This window comes from Acanthisitta chloris, unplaced genomic scaffold, assembly GCF_000695815.1.
Source record: "Acanthisitta chloris isolate BGI_N310 unplaced genomic scaffold, ASM69581v1 scaffold28707, whole genome shotgun sequence".
NCBI classification, from domain to species: domain Eukaryota; kingdom Metazoa; phylum Chordata; class Aves; order Passeriformes; family Acanthisittidae; genus Acanthisitta; species Acanthisitta chloris.
This window is the reverse complement of record NW_008682631.1, coordinates 42354-64819: the sequence shown is the minus strand read 5'-3', so window position 1 is coordinate 64819 and position 22466 is coordinate 42354. Positions and strand designations below refer to the sequence as shown.

At 45.9% G+C, this 22466-nt stretch overlaps 1 protein-coding gene across 1 annotated transcript; it reads right to left on the bottom strand.

Moving 5' to 3' along the window:
* Positions 1–5157: 5157 nt before the first annotated feature.
* LOC103805939 (protein phosphatase 1L) lies at positions 5158–19175 on the bottom strand (the record flags this gene model as incomplete). Its single annotated transcript, XM_009078605.1, has 3 exons — positions 5158–5504; positions 9141–9302; positions 19001–19175. Coding segments are annotated over 3 exons (684 nt in total), but the record flags the coding sequence as incomplete, so codon positions are not given.
* Positions 19176–22466: the final 3291 nt, after the last annotated feature.

Sequence of the window (22466 nt, the reverse complement as noted above, 5' to 3'; positions counted from 1 at the left end):
CAGCAGGAACCAAAGCCAAGGGAGAGCAGAGGCAGTGACATGGGCTGAGCAGGTACCTGAATGTCAGCCTGACTTCATGGCTCCTGTCACTGCTCACAGTAAAGCAAATGTGGATGAAGTTATATGGATCTCACTCTCACGTCCCTAAATGCACTGTAGGAATTCCCAGTGTTTCACAGTCCTGCATTCGGATTTCTCAAGCACTAAATGATCTTTCATTGATTAATGTGCTGGAAAACGGGCTGAAGTGGATTTATGAGCGTCCGTGTCCCTGGGAGTAGTGATACATCTCCACAGGCTTCAAAAAATACAGGATTGGCCATTGCAGTGTGGGGGAAAAGTGCTTTAGTTCCCTATTGCTCAACTAACTCACAGGATCACAGACTGATTTGGGTTGGAAGGGACCTTAAAGCTCATCTCATTCCAACTTCCTTAGGACTGAGCAGAGCAGACACAGGAGCTGATCTAATGCATGAAATCCTTAAAAGTGGATTTCAAACCTTTCCTCAAGAGTTACTCTTGAGCCTCTAATTTATGGTTCTAGAGGTTTCAGCTGCATCCACTGCACACAGTTTGCTTAGCACAGCACCCAGACTATCCTGTGAACTGGAGACAGCTGATACCTGGGAAACAGCTGCTTCCCTAATCCTTGTCTAGTCAGCACATAAAAATAACTAAACTTCAGCTCACTATTAACTGTCTATCTGTTTCACTGTGAGTCCTCAGGTTTAGAAAAGTCATTTATGAACATACTGAGCACACCAAGGGGCAGCAGCTCTGGGCTGTGCAGCTGCCAAATTCCAGCAGAACATTCCCAAATGTAACCTTGCAATTTTGTACAGAGGCCTAAAAACCTACTTTGGGAAATGAAAGGCTGGTTAGGGGTATTTTTCCCTTCAGTATAGTCACTTACTAGATGCTTCTGTGTGTCAAACAAGTATCAGCTATGTTAATTTAAAGCAGAGCTGTCCTGTATCCTGAGAGGCAGCTGGACACAACATCCCTCATTTTCAGGCTGCAGCACTGATGTTTCTGCAGCAAACACTGTCCAAGCTGATGCAGCAGTAAATTGTGGATACTAAAAAGCTCACAATGGTTTAATGTTACCTCTGTAAATGGTTTAACACTGTGCTAACAGCAGCAGTGGTTTGGTACTGATCCTGTGCTCACAAGGCAACACACAACCCATGAAGCTGATGGCATTTACCTTGTTTATATCTACCTAAATTTTCTATCAGTAAAACAGGCTCATTCCTGTCAAATTTGGTATTTTTAGGTTTGTAGGAGAAGTGATGCCATGCTCACAGTGTGCCCATCCCTCCCTGTGGCACAGGAGCTCTGTGCCCAATGCTGGATGGCACAAGGGACACAGCAACGTTGGTTTGATATGAAATAAAAGTGTCTCCTGCCAGCCCTGAGATGAGCCATGAATTCCTGACCACAGCTTAGGAGACAAGGGACAGTGGGGACTTTAAACCACTCACTTTTGTCACGGGGGCTAAGAGAGCAGCTCTGAAATCTGAGGGAATGCTGCTGGATTCCTGTACTCCATGGTCCCACCAACCTGGCTGTCCCCAGCCCTTGTCCCCTGCACAGCACCAGAGTAACACATGGGGAAGGTCACAGCCCTGCTGGGGAATGATCAGCCTGTCTGAATCCCCTCCCAGTGTGTAATCAGAGTGATGAACTTCACAGCAGTCCATGAATGCAATGCTGAATGGTCTATCCTTAAAACATTCCATGTGAGTTAACTGTGAGCCTGTGATATCCCTGGGGACTGCCCAAATTCTTTAAGCACTGGCTCAGCTGACGAATTACAGGGTACATTTTGTCATATTGAGCTGTAGGAAAGATGCTCTTTGGCAGCAACTCAACACATCAGTTCTCTGCCACATGATGCCCTTACTGTGGGGAACAGATGTCACCAAGGGAGCGACTCAAGCACAAACAACAAAGAACTTCCATGGAGCTCCCAGCTGTGTGCCAGTCATTTCCAGCAAAAGGCAGCTCTCTTTTCTTGGAGAGGTGCCCAGGCAGGAGAGCAGCAGGGAGGATGGAGTGCTGGAACCCACTGTGCCACGCTGCAGGGGGATATTTCTGGCTATAGCACCTGGCAACCCTTTCCAGATGGAGAATGAAGTGTTAAGGCAGTGGGAGAACCCTGGACTGGTCAGGTTGCATAAGCAGTATGTGCATTACTTCATCTTGTCATCCAACAGCTGTGTCAGGACAGAATTTGGCACAAGTCAGCAAAATTATAAATGCCTAGATTTGGATTCAAACCAGAAGAATTCCAGCAGGGAGCACAAGTAGGCACTGCACATGGAGGGGGAAGACCACACAAATCCTCTCACCTCCATCAGTCCTTCAGCTTTAAACCTACAGCAGCTGAAACTCAGTTCTTAAAGTAATAAAAGCAAAAGTCACCAAGCTTACCAGAGATCATTGGCATGGATGGCTTTGGCATGGACAATGCTGAGGGAAAGGTGAGAGAGGAAGCTGCAGGTGGTAAAACAGCTCTTGCTGCAGCTGCAGCCACTTGAAGGTTGAAGCAGGGTTGATTGTGTGCCTGCCTGGAGGGGCTGTGAGGGACAGCATGAAGGATGCTGGAAACTGCTTCTGTACCGTGTTTTCCTAAATCCTGAGAGCATGGCTTGCTTCCAGAGCCAGCTGCCCTCCCACTGCTTCCTCATGGTTGTGAATTCCTGACACCTCATTTTCCCATTTATCTCATGTGCTGGAGTGACCAGCCAGCTAGCCATGCTCTGGAGAAGGTCAGGGATCCCTCATGGATGCTTGCTAACCTCAGGAGCATGAGCTGCAGGAAGCTCAGTGCAGCCAGGAGCTTACACTCCAGTGGTGCTGGTCCATCATGTTCCAACTCCTCCAATGCCTATGCAGGATTAGTGGTGATGCCTCTGCTACACAAACATCCCTCTCTTTCAGAATTCTGCAGGCTGCTGGGTCTAATTCTCCTTTTCCCTGGGCAGCTGTTTGGACAAGCATCCAGGCTGTGTCCTCCAAAGAAGTGTCAGTCCAACAGGAACACCTCCTGTGAAGGAGACAGGAAAGGCAAACACCACTCACTCAGCTCTGCCTGGAGCACAGCTCTGACACTGCTGCTGTGCCATTCCCCAGTCCATGACTGAACATTTCCAAGGCAATATCACACAAGGTTTGCATTTCACAGCCTTCTGACCTCAAATACCTTTTCAAACTGAAATACCTGAAACACTCTGCAATTATTAACATTTCTTGTTAGCTGCTCAATTTACCTGCCAAGCTGCATTTCAGATCCACTGAATGCACTGCTCAGGGGATTAAAACTGCCTGGAACCTCCCATCCTGCAGGGAAGGAGCAGTGCAGGTTGTGTGCCTGCTGTTCCAGAGGGTGCTGGACACTTCCATACTTCTGCTTTCCACTTTTCCAAGTCAAGGGGCTCTCCCTGGGTTTGGAATGAGCAGAGGCTACTAAGGGATCTGGACACATTCTGGACAGCATTGGTTACATCAACAGATCCCATTAGGAGGTGTGATTATCCCCAAACAAATTAAAGGAGGGAAGTTTTTTTGGGGAAGAGGTAACCTAGGAACAAAACCCAAAAGACTAAGAAGGGAATTCCTTCTCAAGCAGGAATTTGTGCGCTTCAATTTTCACCTTGAGGGACCAACACCTGCTCAGCATCAGCTCAGCTCAGCTCAGGGACCAGCAACCACTTGCCTCAAACCACTGCAGGTGTGTGATGAGCCACAGGCAGCTGCTAAACCAAGGAATATTGTATTTACCTGAGGAACAGGCAATGTCAGTTAATGCATCATATCCCTGAGTCACCTCTAGACCCAAACAACAACCTCCATCACCCTGAAGGGACTCGAGCAGATCATCCAGGACCATGTTTTGTGGGGAGACCCCAAGGATTATTGTAAGACAGGGTATGGGTAAGCAAGGCATCCAAAATCCTGACCCTCACCTTGGCTCTGTTCCTCTGCCACTGTCCCTCTGCCACCTGGGGTGTCACCAGATGCAGAGCAAACTCAAACTGTCACCTCACAGCAGTTACAGATTCCAAACCACAACTAAATACCAAAAGTTAGATCTAAACATATCTTTAGCTAGATTAAACACAACCTTTCATCTCCCCAGTGCAATGCCACCACCTGCCAATAGTGCATTATCCCAAAACACAGTTTCTAGAGGAGTTTGCCCTGGGATTAACACCATAAATCCATCTGCAGTGGTACAAGGAAGTCTTTAATTGCCTTGCCTTCCAGCTAGGTAGCTCTAAGGAAGGCTCTGCTGTGATGAGTTTTCCACCAGTCACTAATGAAATTCATTTTATCTTGCAGCACTTGCCAAGTCCATGCCAAGAAAATAAGGTCAGGGTGAGTCTGGGTGAATGACAGACATTCTGCTACCACAACTGAGCTATTTCCTGATACAGACAGTGTCAGACCTCAAAGTACTTTGCTGACGTTTAACATTAGTTGGTTTGGCTACAATATGGCCTAGAAGAACTGTTATAGAGTAATGCACAGCCTGGATAATCATGTGGCTTCAGGTAATTCAGGAACTCTACCTATTCACATGCTTGGTGGGGATTTCTTTCAGGGGGTGAGGTTAAAGAAAGCAAGAGCCAGGTGAGTGGCAGCAGCAGACTGATAGTTGGCTCCTCTTCCTCCTCCTTACCACTGAGAGGCCAATAACCACAACCCTTTTCCTACACAACCTTATCACTGCAGGTTAAAGAGATGAGGACCATGTTCTGAGCAGTCACACCTATGAGGGCAAAGCAGCAGCACTGCCCTGACCCTGCTGAGCACCTGAACCAACCTTGGAGTGTCGGAAGTGAGAGGTGAAGAATCAAAACGAAAAGTCTACACAGGATTGGGACAGAAAATTGGGACATGGAAGGTTACAGCCAGGTTCTGAGGAGCAGCAAGGTCACAGGAGGCAGGAACATGTGGACAAACTGGATTCTTGTCATCACTCAGCATGGATTTGTTGTATTGCTCCTTTAGTTAAGCAAAGAACAAAGACCAGAGGGATCTGTTCCTTCTGTGCAGAATCTTAACGGCATTTACTAGAGCTTCCTACTATGTTTAAAACGTTAAAGAGTTTGTGCTGAGTCCAGAGTGAGCCAGAGAGCCACTTGCTCACTACTGCTCTTCTGTTTTGCTGCTATTCCTGAACTTCACCACCATCACTGTGATGTTGTCAGGACACCCTCTGTAGAAGGACTGTAGCACTATGCTCTTTGCTCCAAAGTGCGGCTCATCCAAGCGCTCCTTGATGAACCTCACGGCCTCCTCGTTGCTGAAGGCATCCCACAGCCCATCTGAGGCCAGGATCATGAACTCTGGCTGCAGTTTGTCCAGGTCAAAGGTGAGGATGTCAGGGTCAGGGATGACCACGTTGAGGTTCTTCAGGGGGTAATCTCCCAAGGAACGGGACATGGCCAGGATGCCCTGAACACGCCACGAGCCGTTGAAGCTGATGAAACCACCTGGAGAGAGACACCAACACTTAAAGCATCTCTTTTGAACATGAAAGCATTTCTCCACTTCCTGCCAGACCCACCCAAAAATCTCTCCTGAGGGATACAGATGTTACAGAGGCAGGAGATGCCTTGGGTGCCTCTCGACGCGCAGCAGGGAAGAGCAGGATTGCAACAGCCTCAGCAGTGGCTCTGCTTTCAAATGAAGCAGCTCTGTGCTGTGTGCTCTCCCACAGAGACACACAGCTTATGGAGCACCACAGGAATTCCTGTTCTACACAACTGGCTGCTCAGAAAACCTCACGGCAATGTTGAGAGGAAAACAGCGAAACAAATTGTTACACTCCTGCGCTGGTGAACACCTTTTGCTGTGTGGTTCATGTTTCCCCACTCCAGATCTCTGAAGGACACAGCACTGAGAACACCCTGCAGTGGGACACGTTTCCCTTCAAGGCATGAAGCAAAGAAACAAGTGCAGAAACATTTATAGGCTCAAACTGCCTCGACTGAACTGTGCCAAACAGTACTAAAAACCTGTTGGGAACAAACTGATGACACAACTTTACTTCAAGTCAGGAAAATGCAATGTGGGATCTGACTGACCTCACCACCAGGATTAAGGCTACTTCTAGCTGAACCTGTCCTATTTAGAGGTGCTTAGAGTGAGGTCTGTTCTGCATTGCAATCAGTGGCTCTGACACAGCCACATGAAGCTGCTCCCCAGCACAGGGAGGGAACCAGGCAGGGCTCAAGGTCACAGAGGAGAACTGTGACACCTTCAATCCCTGTGCATCCATCTGCACTGTTCCATCACAGCATTCCTGTCATCTTAACAGCAATGAACACTCCAGGGCAAATCATTTGTCACTATGGAACATGAAATAGATGACAAAATAAGGTGAACTGTTGTGTTTTCTATCTGTAAACTGCTTTGCTGCTTTCACAAATGTCTCCGTAGCTATCAGAGTGTTTCCAGCCTGTGTGTTATTTGTCACCTGTCACCTAAATCTTCCCTTAGCATTCCCATTCCTGATCTAATCTGTAAATTCCTTCTACTTTCAGGTGAAACTGTTTCATTTAATGATTCTTTGTTGTATAAAGCTTGAAATTTGCTTTGTGTTAAAACCAGCAGGAACACAACTCTTAGCTAGGTGTTCTCATGAACATTCCTGCAGAGCCAGCGAAGATGTTTCCTTCCATAGCCAAAGAAAGGAAGGATTTGGGAGCCTCCTCTTTAGCTACACAGCCAAGCAAACCTTACTCCATGCTTACTCCAGACTGTGCAGGTCATGCTGATGTGTACAAAGTGACTTTTCAGTGCCATTCTCACTTGGAACTGCCCATGGCCCTAGTGGTTTCCTGAAGTGTTTGTTCGCACTGATAATATTTTCTTTTATAAAGGAATTTATACTGAATCCATAGAAATGCTCAGGAAAAAACAAACACTGCAGTGCTGGAGGAAAAAAAGGCATGAAAGGAATTGAAGCTTTTTGGCAGTGGCACAAATGTTTTCCATGTGAGCCAGAAGTGAGCTCAAGGTGAATCACTTCTATTTCTGTCAGTGAGAGTCACCTTGTGCTCTACAACCAAGTGCTTTGGCATAAACCGAACCCACAGTTCTTCCAAGGCCACTGTTCTACATCAATACCATCTATGCACATTGTTCAGGCTCCTCATCAGGAGATTCCTTGTGTTTTTCAGGGAAAACAACATCCTTGGCACCTGGGGCTTCAGCACAAGAGCTGCTCCAGTCACCTCAGATTGATAAATGAGAGTTGTATTCAGCTTTTGGGCTAAGGTTTTGTACTCAGTTATTGGGAATGACGGAAGGAGCAGGACTGAATTACCTCCTTAACATCCACCACAGCAGCCAAAAGTGAGGGACTAGTTTAGTTCTATCCCACTGGAATGCAGAGGACAAGCAATGCTCTTGGAGCTGCTGCTTCAGGCTGCCTCACATTGATTCCTGTCAGCATGAGGCTGAAGGATATTTACTCATCCATGGCTATATGGATTTCACTTCTAAATGAACTCTAATCCCTCTAACACAAATGTTCAGGCATTTAATAACTACCTACAGGGCACTGGACAAGTTGAAAACCCCCAGTGGAACCTGATGATGTGGTTGTTGTCCCCTTCTTCAGTTCCTCACGACAAGGAAGGACCTAGATGCTGGGAAAATCCAGGTGCCTTTTGTCTTGGGAGCAGTGTGGGCTGGGTAATAATCCAGTTGGGGCATTTGGCTTCAATTTTACACTTAGCGGATGTAAAAAGGTGATGTTCCAAAGTGTAAAAGTATCTGGAAATTGTATGAACTGGATTATATGTTTTTAACAGCACCATGAGGCCACAAAAGTGAGGGTATTACAACAGGGCAGGAGGGAACAGAGAAGTGAAGTCATGAAGTCACAGGACCAGAGAGAACAATTCTTATTCTGATAATTCTAACATTTACCTGGCCATGAAAATAATTTGTTCCCAAGTTGTAAATCCCTGCAAAAATTCAGGTTCATTTTACAAGTTGTTGTGTTCTAAAGCCAAATAATCAGATTGATTTTTGCTCCTCAGTGAAGGCCTCCTGCGCTTGGCCAAGAGAACTGATTTTATAGATGAATCTCTTTATTAATACATCCCTCAAGTACAGAGTTGAAGCAAAGAGAGACCAAGACTTTCCTATTCCTTCTTCTCAGGACTCACATTGTTTTCCTTACCCTTTGGGGAGCACATGTGGCCTTGGCTCTGCCAGCAGCAGGAAGGATCCCCCACTGCTCTTCCAGCTCCTCCAAGCACACTGAGAGGAAGCTCCCACTGCACATGGGCAGCTATTTATGCTAGTTGGAGCACGTGGATAACCTTGGGGCTTTAAAAACGTTTTATACTCATGGAAAAACTTGTTATTTCCATTTTAGAGAGGAAGATATGGGGGCAGGGAGGTCATGCACCTCTGGGGCAATGCAGGGTAGGGTTAACACAAACCACAGCAGCTTACTCTCTTCATCAAATCACCTCCTGCTGCTGCTGTAGGAGCTAAACCAGGAATGGGTGCAAAATCGACTTGGATAAATTCATGGAGAATTGCCTATTAAACCTGATGATCCCAATGGAACTTCTAGGCCAGGAGGAGGCTAAGCTGACAAGAGATAGGCGCGAGGAAGATTTATTGCAGAGAGATTCCTTTTCCTCTACTCCTGCCACACAATTTCCATGTCTGTGCTCATTATATGGGAATAAAAAGTAGCTTTGATGGATTAGATTCATGCTCTGCTTATTTGAGACACTAAACCTCATTCAGGCCCAGATTCAGCCTCTCACATCCAGGCTGTGGGCAGGGGTGGGAGTGAAGCTGTCTGTGATGCTGCTGCTCCTGGTTGTTAATTTTCTCCCTGCAGAGATCCCAAGGGGATTGGATGGGATCATCAACAGCCTGTTGAGGATGAAGGCTGCCCTTCCTACCCTGTCAATGGCTCATTAAGGGGTAGGTTAATGCTGCCACCACTGTCTGCACTGCTGGAAGTGCTGTATGGATAAGGGAAGATTTCACCTGCTGATGCCTCAGTCAGGTACTTTCCAGCCTCAATCAGGGGAAAAGTCTGTTTCATTGACAGGAGGAAAAATATGAACCTTCAAGCCAAAGCAGAAACTCACCAGCTCTCTTAATCCTCTTCCTCTCTTTCAGCTGATAGGGCTTGTGGTCATGTGACAGGGGGATGGCATTGCCATCCTTGTCACACAACACTCCTCGTGAGTCACCAACGTTGGCCACGGTGAGCTCCTTGTCAGACAACAGTGCAATCAAACAAGTTGTACCTAGGAAAGACAGAAGGAATGGGAAGCAAAATAAATACATGGGAGATGTGTTTACAGAGATATGTGTGAGCAGGAAAATGTTCTTCCTGTTACAGAATCACAGAGTCACTGAGGTTAGAAAAGACCTCCAGGCAGCAGCAACCATCACATTTCCTGCTAAGAAAAACACTGCAAATAACCTCCTCCAGCCCTGGTGCTTCTCCCTAAACTGCTTCATAAACAGACCTATAATGACCACAATCCATATAAAAATGATAATGCTGAGCACAGTCTTCTTGACTATATGATTTGTGAGAATGAGAGTCTGAAGGAGGAGATGATTTCCAAGGTGATTTAGGAAGGATTAGCTCTCTCCCAGCTCCTGATTGATTGGGATATGGTTACATCCCTGACCTGAGCTCCCACCTGCCACGACACAATGAAGCAAAACTCATTGTACTTTATTTTCTTTTCCATCTATTTTTATTTCAGTCATTTAACCTTGTGTAGAGTTAGAAAACATGCTACTCTTGTCAGCATCCTCAGATTTAATGCAATTGCCCAATGGAAAATTCTCCCCAGAAAGGGCCTGGAATTGAGAGCACATGTTATATGAGTCCCTTGGTAATGCCCTGCTGAGCCTTTACAAAGGAAAGCAGCAGAAAATTTAAAACCTGTGCTACAATGGCTGCAGAGATGTGTCAGGTAAGATTTCGTAGAATGTTAAGGGGCTGGAATGGAGCTTAGAGATTTAGTTTCAACCCCCTGCCCTGGGCAGGGACACCTCCCACCACAACAGGTTGCTCAAGGCTTTAGCCAACCTGACTCTGAACACTGCCAGGGTTGGGGCAGCCACAGCCTCCCTGGGCAACCTGTGCCAGTGTCTCACCACCCTCACAGCAAAAACTTCTGCCTGATATGTAGTCTAAATTTTCCTTTTAATTTATCCCCATTGCTCCTTGTCTTGTCCCTGCAGTTCCTAACCAAGAGTCCTTCTGAAGCTTCCCTGGAGGCCCTTCAGACCCTGGAAGGTTGCTCTGAGACAAAAGACTCATTATAAGAGTACAGGCTGTGCCAGCTCTAGCAGTCTGTAGATAATTGCTTTATCAAGGGGAGGAAAACACCTGTTTAACACCTGAAAAGGCACTGGAAAGCCCAGCTGTGAGCCAGCTCACCTGCACAGCTTGTGCTTCACTTGTGGCATCAAAATATCTGCTGGTGCCTGGCTCCAGCTCCACACTGACAGCTCAGGATGAGCACCAGAGCTCTTGGGCTCTGGATGGCCAAGGTGGTTGAAATCCCCCCAGTGCCCTCCTGTCTTCCTAATCCAGCAGCAAAAAATGCAGGTAATGTCCCCACATCACTCTTTTCTCCCTCTGTCCTAAGCTGTGGGGCAATGTCCATGGGAACAGCATCAGCCTGTGCTGACAGGACCAGCAGGTCGGGAGTAGATGGATCCCTCAGCCAGGTATGGAACTGACACTGGGATAACAGCTCAGCCCAGTTCTGCCTTAGCAGTGACTCCAGGTCGGGCAGGATAAGTGTTAAACCAACCCACAGAGACGATTTTTGGTCAGTATGGATCCCCCTCACACTCTGATGGTGTTCAGAGTCCTCCTGTGATGCCTGATGAGAGGAGAGGTCTCCATACCCTTTGTGCAGAGATGAATCCAGAAAGACCACAGGGCAAGAAATTCAGTATTTTCTGGGCTGAATTGATTAAAAACCAAACAAAATCCAACTCATAAACCCCATTCCCATGTTTTTTCACAGTGCTCAAGCTTGACTTCACACAATAATTAAGCAGGGAATTAGTATTTTTGAGCTTCAATAACCTCCAGAGGGAAACAGAACCACTGAGAATGGTGCAAAAAGGAGGATAAACCAAAACACTGATTTATTTGCATTTTTATTCTCCATTAGCAACTCTCACCACATGCAGCTTCATTTCCATTTACACTCCACACACTCCCATTTGCCTTCCAGGGACTTTAAATCCTAAACAATAAGACTCCAGTGGTTTCCAGGGCAGATCTGTGATGTTTTGATCACTCACATCTCCGTCCTCTGCGCCCATCTGCCTCAGCCCCTCCCAGCCATGTGTCTCTTGCATTTCTCCTTCCCAAGCTCCTCACATTCCCCTCGGGCAATGCAAATCAAACTCTGATTATCACCCATGCAATAGGCAAGACTGAGAAAAAAAACACCCTAAGTAAGTACATGAGGGTGGGGGAAGGGAAGTCTTTGGGTGGCCAGGAATAGGGATAAAAAGTGGAGTGAGACCATCAAGCTGATGGAATTCTGCCTCCATGTGTCCTCCAAGTGACCCAGCGATTCTAAGCCAAAGCCACAGGAATAAATCTAATTCTCCAGTGATTATCTGTAAGATAAGCAACGATACAACCAAGCAGATGTGCTACAGCAGGGAGATGCAGATTGCAGGGGCTCAAGCCTTGTCCTTGCTCCGATGCTTCCCAAACCATATCTGCATGGAAAAGGAGGGAGAAACCAGGTACCAAAACTTGGTTTGTCCTTTACTGCTTTCTAGTTTGCTGAAATATTAAATAGCCACATAATTTCTTGCAGTAAAAAAAGCTACACAGATTAGAGAAAATGATATAATAATCTCCAAAATGCACAATTTTGGCAAGTTAATGGGCTGACTGTGAATGGAATGAAGTGCTGATCACTCAAAATACCTTGCAGAGACACATTTTTAAAGGGATTTGTAAAGCACCTGCTTGTCCTCATATGCCTTGCAAGGTACATGGGACCAAAGAGCTAACACCATCCAGGCATTCACCCCCAAACCCCTCAGTGCTGCTGTCTTCTACAAAAGCTGCATCTGTTCCTTCTCTCAGTCAAAATTCTTCTGCAGAAGTCAGTTTTGCAAAGCCTCAGCCTAAAAAATAACCATTCTGAAAAGTCAAGGTCTCATCACTCCTTAATCATCTCAACATAATGTGCTTTTTTCCCCCTAAAATTGAAAGAACTCCTTTTAAAATAGATTAAAGGGGAAATCAGGTTCTTAGAAATATATAGAAATTCCTTCCAATCTATAAGACTGAAGCTTAATTTCCATATGGAACAATTCCTACCTGGCTGTATGTGGTATATTTTATGGCTTTACATTTGAAACAGAGAACTCGATTGTGTTTCTAATTAGATCTCCAAATCATGGAATGGTTTAGAAGAGACATTAAAGATCATTCAGTTCCACCCTGGGCCACGGGCAGGGACACCTTCCACTAGCCCCATCCAACCTGGCCTGGAACACTTCCAGGGATAGGACAGCCACAGCTCTGGCAACCTGTGCCATGTCTCACCATCCTCACAGCCAGGAATTCCTTCCCAATATCCAATCCAACCCTAGACAGTGAATTCTGCTCACCATTAATCATATATTCACCATATTTGGGGTATACTTCAAACTAACAGATCCATGTAGATGTTTCAACACCTGAAAGTGTTTTCCAGGTAGGAAAACTAGAGCTGGAAGGAAGTTTCATGCATCAGGTAACACAAGTTAATTACTGGGGAACAAAAACTCTTTCGGGCAGCCTTTCCATCTTCCAGCCTGCTCTGACACGGATCATCAATCCCTCAGTGGCAATAGGGAGTGCTCCCACCTCCATGAGCTCCTGGTGCCTGTGATTAATCCCTTGTCCTTATGAACAATAATCTTCAGGCAAAGGGAATCTCCATTTCAGCTCACAGGTTGATTTCTTGGCATCTCTCCCATATTTAGCTTCATCCCACTAAGCAGAAATAAGTTGAAAATGGTTTATTTTTTATTCTGGTTAGAAATTTCTGTATATAACCAAGATAAATGGCAGACAAACACAAGTGCAATCTCCTCTGGAAGAGCTCTGTGATCTAGGGATCTATCAGAAACCTCCTACAGCTTTGCATTTCCCACCATGGAATTAAATTCAACTTCCATATCAAACACATTGTGCAGAACTGATCACATTCAATAAAAGGGGGAAAAAAAAGGATTCCAACCTCTTCCAAACAAATCAACTCCTCCACAATCACAGAGCCAAAGATATTAAAGGTTTGATGTTTATGGAATGAAAAGGCTTTAAGGGAATCTGTTGGTACCAACCCACTGCAGGATCCATCCTACATTTGAAGCCAGGCAGAAGTTTGCTGGTGGAGCAGCCACAGCTTCTCTGGGCAACCTGTGCCAGAGCCTCACCACCCTCTGAGTGTGTAATTTCTTCCTCTTTGCTCTTTCTGGCTCTTCTCCATCTCCTTTACATCTCTCCTGCTTTGTCCCTTCTATGCACCCCACTGCCTTTGCAATGGTTGTTTCTAGGATGTTTAGTGCATGATTTTACTTGCTGCTCTTTAAATCCCTCCTATAACCCTACATCCAGATTTTCAGCCCTTTTCCAGGCTCAGGCCATTTCCCTTTGAGCACTATTCCATGTTCCTGCAGGATGATTCTCAGTGTGTAATTGTGGGATTACAGCTGTCTGCTCTCCCCAGTGCTCTCAGCAGATGCTCTGCCTCACTGCTAATGGCTTTAGCCAAGACTGGAAGAGAAATATTCCCCTGACTCCTTGTCAGGACAAGGATTTAAACACCTGATGAGTCACTACTATTGAAAGCGTGTTCCAATATTTCTCCAAAGGCCAAGCCCCCAGTGCAAAGGACCAACCCCAAGGCATGGCCCAAGCATGACTCTGCATTATAAGACACTAATTATTTCAATTTTAAAGAAGGATATAAATCCAACAGATTTCTTTCTGCATTTTAAATGTGCTATTCTGAGCATGAAGCACCTTGGGACAAACATCCCAGCACAGACAACTTATCATCACAGCAATAGAGCATAGTGATGACTCTACCTGGTAAAAAGAGGTCACTCCCGAGCCTCTTCTCCAGGCTAACCAAGCCCAACTCCCTCAGCCCTTCCTCGTGTGCTCTAACCCTTTTGTGCCCTCCTTGCCCTTGGCTGGACTCACTCCAGTGCCTCAATGGCCTTTTTGCAGTGAGGGGCCCAAAGCTGAACACAGCACTGAGCTGTGACCTCCCCAGTGCCCAGTCCAGGGGGATGATCACTGCCCTAGTCCTGCTGCCACACTGTGCTTGAGCCAGGCCAAGATGCCCTTGGCCTTCTTGGCCCCCTGTGCACACTGTTGGCTCCCACTGAGCTGCTGCCACCAGCACTGCCAAGTCCCTTTGTGACCAACACCTCTCTCCCCACTCCTCCCCCCAGCCTGGAGCTGCATGGGCTGTTGTCCCCCAAGGGTAGGACCTGTCTTGAGAAGAGGCTCAGGAGTGACCTCATGGGTCCCTCCAACTCCCTGACAGGGGCTTGGAGAGAGGTGTGGGATGGTCTCTCCTGCCATGGCTGTAGGGAGAGGACTAGAGGGAATGGCCTTGGACTGAGACAGGGGAGAGTCAGATTGGGTGTTAGGAGAAATGTTTTCCCTGTGAGGGTGTTCAGGCACTGGGATATTGCCCAGGGAGGTGGTAGAGTCACAATCCCTGGAGGTGTTTAAGAGGTGTCTGGATCTGGTGCTGGAGGATATGGTTTAGGGTTTAGGAGTTCCAGCAGTGACAGGTTAAAGTTTGGACTTGGTGATCTTAGAGGTCTCTTCCAACATAGATGATTCTATGACTCTAAGGTCTAAGCCTTGGATTTGTCACAGCTAAAAGCAGTCCCAGCCTCTTGTGAAGCACAGACACGCAGGGTGAATATAAGAAATTAGATCCATTCCTTACATACCAAATCCGGCTGGGAGTGAGGAGTGGAGGATGATACATTCCTGGCCCTGAGGGACTGTGATTCCCTGGGCATGGCTGAGCACAAACCCTCATCTCACCCAGAGACATCTGCACACTAGAAAAGATTAGCTAAGAAAACACATTTTGGGCTCATACCTGGCTCTGGATGCAGTTCCTAAACATCAATATCTTCCCTGAGTGCTTGACAGCAGGGAAAAATGAAATTCATCTTGTTTGTCACACAATAATGAAATGCGATTTCTGCAGGACTCTGGGGGAGAGGAACCATCCATTAAGGAAAAACCCATTGACTACAGGACAAAACCACCTCCAGAATCTCCCAGCAGGTCTGAGCTCTCTGGCACACCACTCTGGAATGCCAAAACACCTTTAAATAGCCTCGACTTGCATTTGCACAGAGCAGCACTGACTACCCAGATGTTTAGAGATGCTGTGAATCAAAGGAATAGGATTAACAGCCAACAAAGCTTTGGCTGGAAAAAATATTCTTGCCCAAAATTACCTCAGCCTTAGCTAGTCAAGAATGCCACTTTTTAAACTAAGGGATTTAAAGATTATGAGAGGATTTGTACCCATCTGTCACTTTTGGCCTCCTTTCATTTTATAAAGCTTCCTCAGTCAAACCTCCCTAAAAGTCTTGTCAGACTGTTTTCAAACTCATTTTATTTGGGAGCTCTGATGTATTGATTTCCTAAAGGGAAAGATTCACAGAGGCATTGGGATGTCAAGTCCATCAAAGCTGCACATCATTAATATTGAATGTTACCAGAAAGGCCAAATGAACAGGCAAAATTGTGCCAGAGCCCAAGTCATCTTAGTTTTATCCTGGCAAATGAAGGCAGCTGAACTCTGTCCACTCTGGGAGACATCCTGGGGAGAAAGGAGTTAGCTGGGGGTGCAAACTCTTGGAAAATCACAGAATCATTTGGGTTAGAAAAGACTTCCAAGGTCATCAAGTCCAACCTGTGACCCATCACCACCTTTGTCAAGTAGACCAGAGTACTAACTCCTTGAACACCTCCAGGGATGGTGACTCCACCGCCTCCTGGGCAGCACATTCCAATGCCTGACAGTCTTTTCCATGAAGAAATTCCTCCTCATGTCTAAGCTGAACCTCCCCTGGCACAGCTTGAGGCTGTTTCCTCTCATCCTGTCCCCTGTTCCCTGGGAGCAGTGCCTGATCCCACCTGGCTGCACCTCCTGTCAGGGAGTTTTAGAGAGCTATAAGGTCTTCCCTGAGCCTCCTTTTCTCCAGGCTGAGTCCCCTCAGCTGCTCGTGGTGCTCCAGACCCTTCCTCTGCTCTGGACATGCTCAAAAAATGGCCTTTCCAGGAGTGATGGAAAAGGTTTCCTGGCTGGCAAAGGGTGTGAAAGTTCTCCTGTACACACAGCACCCTGATACAGTTGGCTACTGTAACCTTGGATCATGTACCTTAAACATCTCACTCTGGTTTGCAGAGCTCCACCTGCTCCTCAGTACAGAAATGAAACCCTTGGCAACATGCTCTGGGATGGGTTTGGTTGATGCCCCATGTCATTCCCTTCCAGATGAAGTTGTATCTTCCCCTTTCATCCCCATTACTTTATTTCCCCAATTTTGCTTTTGCAATTTTGTACTCTTCATTTGGCATGTCCCACCAGCAGCTTGAGCTCCTCACTGAATTAATTGCCTTTAGCATGGACAAAGGCCAATGACAGCAGAACTCCCCCACCCACTGCAGGAGCTCTGAGCAGCTGCAGCTCCAGAGATCACCAAGAGCTGCTGCAGTTGTGTCTAACTGCCCATTTCCTGAGCTGTGCTCACCACCAGATCACCCTTCAGCAGCAGGTAGCACAGCTCTGCCTTGCTAGCAAACAAATTACATGATTAGGATAATGAGTGAGCTCTGTTTTCATCTCTGGAGGTGTCTCCACCTGATTGGGAAGCTGAAATGTTGGGGTTTCTTTCCAGCTATGCTGTGTCTCCAAGCTGAGTGTGTGTAAGTGATAGACTTTTCCAACCCAGTCATTTATGCAGCTTCTCATTTCCACTTGATTGTTTTATTGCATGACAGAAATCCCCAAATATGTGTTTCAAGCAGTTTTAATCTTGATTTTCACTCTACAGACATAAAGGAAAAAGCTTTCTTTGCTCTCTGAGAGGAGTTGGTGATTTCCTTCACTGCATTTTCTCCTTCCTAACAAACTGCTATCTATCCAAATGAAGTGAGAGGTGGAATGACCAAACCAGGGAAAAGGATTTACATGATTCAATGGACTAGGAAATTCTGTGTGAAAAAACAAACAGAAGCAGCAGAAAGCAACAAGTTTGGAAGCTGATTTTTTTATACTTCATTAAAACCAATCACATATGTGATTAAGAAAATATTCTACATCCTCATTCTAACTCTGTTGTGCTTTTCAAGAACTCCTATGACTCTGAGCTCCTTATGTGATGTGCAGTCAGCAAATGGAAGCACAGGAGCATTGCAGATCCCAGTAGTGCAGAGAACCAGGCTTGTTTATGGGGTTAATGAGTGGATATAATTGATAAAGTAATAGAGCTTTGTAATGATTTGCCATTCCCAAAGCTCAGAGTCCTGAGAGCACTCAGAACGTGCTGTCTGCAAGTGGCACTTTGAGTTGCTCCAGTGCCTTTGAGATCAAAGTAGCTTGGAGAGAAGCTCATTGCTAGTGAGTGGGAGGCTGAGGAGGAGTCTGAACAAAGTGGATAAGTAGTTGGAGCATTTTAAGCCCTTCAGGGCAGTGCAGTGTGAGCACAAAGTGACAGAACACAGTAACAGCTCTTGGCAGTGTTGGGTTGGCCAGGGCTGGGCTAGTGATGGGACTCAGGTGATGGCAATGTTATCAGGGTGCCACTAACCAAGAAGAGTGATCCACAGGGCTGCTGTCTGTCATCTAAACAGGATGAAAAACACAGTCATCACTTCAAGGCTTCTGTCTCAAACAGCTGGAAGGAGAACTCAGAGCTGAGCTCAGCACAGTTCCCCAAGGACACCGCGGTGCCACGTACTAGAGGAGTAAGAGAACAAGGGATTAAAACCTCAGAAAAATCGGGACAACCTAAGTATAAACTCTCTTTTTGTACTGCAAGGCTGCCTGGGGCTGGGTGGCTGTGGTTGAGAGGAGATGGTCTCAGCTCACAGCCATGGGAGGTTCAAGTGGAGAAAAGCAAGCAGCATCTTTCAGCCTTCTGTACATATCTCATTCCACTCCTTGCCAGGAATATTAATTCAGCAGTAAAATAATGAACTTTCCTTTGAGTTTGATTCTTTCTGTACAAGGTTAAGTTAATTCCAATTATCTAAACACTAAGAAACTTGCTAAAATTCAAGGGAGCAGCACACAGCATATATTGGAGGCTAATTTGGAAGAGCAGCTGAAAACATCAAGACTGTGTCATTTTTATTCTGTACTTGTAAAGGAGCTCATGCATCAGACAACTCTGTGAAGGATCTGAAAGCTGGAAGACATTTTTAACCACTTGAAAACAAAATGCTAGTAAAAAGGGAATATCATAAATAAAAACTCCTTTAACTGCACTGTTAAAATGCCTCTAAACTATACACATTACCTGGGTTTGGCTGTCCACATGCATCATGGCACATCTAAAACCAGGTTCTGTGACTACCCAGTACACTCTGCTAGGTAAGCCCCAAAAGAAGTTAGTTGTGAAGGAGAAAAGAGCAGAAAACAGGTGGCACTGCTTGCAGAGGCAATAGAGACACAAGTAGATCAATCACCATCAGTGCAGAAAGCACAAGGTGGAAAAATAACTGTGCTCTCAGCTGGTTAACATTCATCACTCAACTGGAACATTCTCTATCTCAACTTTAGGGGACAGCAATGGTTCACTGAGTCACCTTGGAAGACAAAGTTCAAGCTGGCAGCACAAGAAAGACTGAAAGTGAGCAAAGATTGTGCAGTACGATGTAAGCGGGAAAGGAACACAACTGTACCTGCTTCATCGTAGGATACAGTCAGCTTTTCCAGCATTTCCCGATCGATGGACAGGATCTGCTGCTCCAGGATGGTTTGGTAAGACAACACACTGTTCTCCTTGTCCTTCTCATAGTCTTGAAGGTGCTGTTTCAGGACTTCAGGCAGGCGAGACTTCACGTATTCTGCTGCTGACTGTGGAGCAAAGAGGTTTAATTAATACATAATTGGAGTCAGGGATATAATGGACCAAATTCCCCTGAGCTGAGGCACATCCCACTCTTGAGCAGGGAATGTCTGGCAGTGCAGAAAGCATTACCCATGCTGGACTAGACACATCACAACAGCTCAACTAATCATAGCATGTTAAGCGGTTGGAATAGACCTTAGAGATCATCCAGGGCCAACCCCCTGCCCTGGGCAGGGACACCTCCCACCAGAGCATGTTGCTTCATCATCATCAATGTACTTTGAACATATAACCATGAAACCTAATGTCTTTATGCTAAATGTTCAAGCACAAAGTGACAGAATCACTTCACCTGCTGCTGATGCACACCCGGGCCATAGTTATTGATACAGACACGCACATCCACACACAGGAAAGTGATTTCTTTGCTCTGACTGCTCAAGGAGACAGGAATTAACACAAGGTGGCATGGTTGTACCGATCTTGGGGAGCCTTGTGTAACAACGGAGTAGCATAGTAGTAACTAATAAGAGCATCTCCCCCTGGGGAGGTGCTGGTCCTCCAGACCCTGTCACCACCAGGACACCTCTCTCCCTCCAGGCTGGGCTCCAACACCTGTGGAGAGCCAAACACCAGTGGGTTTGCAGCACTACCATCCCTCTACTGTGAGTATCACACTCCCACTATGAGAGGGAATACGAATTCCCTCCTTCTGGCATGGGTTTAAGTTGGTTTGTTTTGCTTTCCATCTCTGACCCAGAGCTGGAAGAGGAGGATGCAGCAAGGGCTGCTCCATGCTGCAGCTTTCCTGCCAACCTCAAGACAACAGAGAACTATAAATGATACCAAGGTTGTTTTATTTCAGGCCTGGGACTGGCTAGAAGTTACCTCTGCTGTGCAAAAGGCTCTTCCTGGGGTTATATTTCAGTTTTCCAAGGTCAATCACTGATTAAATTGCAACCTTAAAATACCCCTGAAGTCCCACGTTTCTGCAAGCTAAGCCATGGGAGACCAAGGGAATTAGCCTAGGAAAACTAAAGGAACTCTCCAATTGAGCACAGCACAATTCATGTTACATTCTAATATTGCTTTTCTTACACAGGAAGGCTAAAATACAATGATTAATTTAGCCCAAGTCCAGGCATTTGTGTGCAATGTTTCCTTTGAGAAGAGGTTTGACTCTGGGTGGGATATTTTTGTGCTTTCCCTAAGGCAAGGGAAAATTTAGGAGCTGTAAAGAGCAGGAAACAAAAGCAGAATTGATGCTGAAACGCAGTGAGTGAATATTGGTGTAATTCACGTCGCAAACATAGGCAAAAACACCCATCCTGTCCCAAGGATGCTGCAGCCCAAGTGAAAACCAGGAGACAGATGGGCACAGGCAGATGGGAAAACCATCAGGATGGTTGTCAGATTTTCTATAGGCACTGGGGCCAGGATAACACCTACCCCAAGTGTGATCTCACAGGTGGGGGCTGTCCCCCCTCAGTGAGAAGCAAAACCAACACTGGCTTAGCCACTGCCTTTCACATTGCACTGAGGTGTTAGCAAAGATTTAAACTCCAGACCCACGAGGGAAGTGATACAAACTCCTCTCCCTTTCTAGCAGGAAAGGGCGTAATCACATCCCAGCTGAACTGCAGGGACCACATGGATTGTGCTGGATCCTGGTCAGTGCAAAAGTTGTTTTATCTCAGTGTTAACAAGTACCTGAATATTCAAATAGTAAAAGTGTGATGGTATTTATACATGTTGCTCAGAGAAGCTGTGGCTGCTCCATCCCTGGGAGTGTTCCAGGCCAGGTTGGATGGAGCTTGGAGCAATCTGGGCTAGTGGAAGGTGTCCTTGCAAATGGCAGGGAGTGGAATGAGATGAGCTTTGAGGCCCTTCCAACCCAAACCAGTGTGAGATTCTTTATGCTTGGTATTAAGAGAGCAAGAAGCTAACTGTGCTGGGTGAATGAAAATTAAACAAGACCTAAAAAAGAAACACTTCCACCACTTCTGTGCTCTTCATCTCATCACACGGATCACAAGACTCAACTTCTGAGTAGACCAGAGACTCCCTCTGTGTGTTTCCCTCGAAGATTTTTGTGCAGATCCCTTTGTTGGGATGCTGCACCTCCTCCAGCCAGCACTGGGGACCTCCTGTTCCCCTGAAATCTGTTATTCTGTCACAGGCAGAAGTTAGGGGGGAAACCTCTTTTACTGCTTTGAGGCTTCAAAACAGCTTTATCCTCTTTTCCTCCTTATGATCCCTCTTGCAGGAAGAACTTACAAATGCAGCTGCTCCTGGAAAACACCTGAGCTCAGGTATTAGTTATAGGTACAACTACCTCTACAACATTTGCTGGTCAGTCTTCCTCACCATCACTGCTGTGAGAAAACAACCCATATAAACATCAGTTTGAAGCCATTCCCTGTGTCTTGTCCCTCCATCCCTCATCTCAAGTCCCTCTCCATCTCTTTTGGAGCCTCTTTAGGCACTGGAAAGGGCTCTAAGGTCTCCCTGGAGCTTCTATTCTCCAGGCTGAACACCCCCAGCTCTCCCAACCTGGCTCCATGGCACAGATGGAATAGAAATGGAAGCAGTTTCTCAATAGTTATTAATTAAAAGGTGAAGTAAATAACAACTGTGATAAGCCATAGCCACTTCTTTTATCAAACTGAAACTCCAGCACCCCCCAAATTAAATAAAGGATTGACTTTCATACCTTAACTGACTTTAGGGTATTTCATCCTACCAGGGAAAATGACTATTTCATATATATGGAATATATTAAGTAATATTTCCTATATATAGAAGATATTTTAAAGTATCTCTATATATACTTGTAGAGCTTATTCACACACACACACACAAAAATCCCATTATTCTCTACTCACTAAAAAAACCCTCCTGACATAAAAATTCCATCAGGAATTGCTGAAATCCCTCAGTCTGCAGCAAACAGAACCCCCCAAACCGCCAAAACCCTTCTCTCACTACCATATTTACCCCCAATTTTCAACTGATGAACAATCTATAGCCAAAGTAATTTTACCTTCTATAAATGATGCCAACTGCAAACTAAAATCTGCTTTTCTCAAGTGGATCCTCCTGGGAACTGCTTTGTACACGGAGAAGGAAAGGTCTAAAATAGTTAATTAAAGCCTTCTTTATGAAGCTACTTCAAAAGTCAAGTGGCAGCTTGACAAAATCATCTCCTCACACAGTTATTTGGGTAATTTCAGAAAGGTTTTCAACACACAGTGGAGTGTGCGGTGGGTGGAAGCACATGCCACAGGCTGCTCACC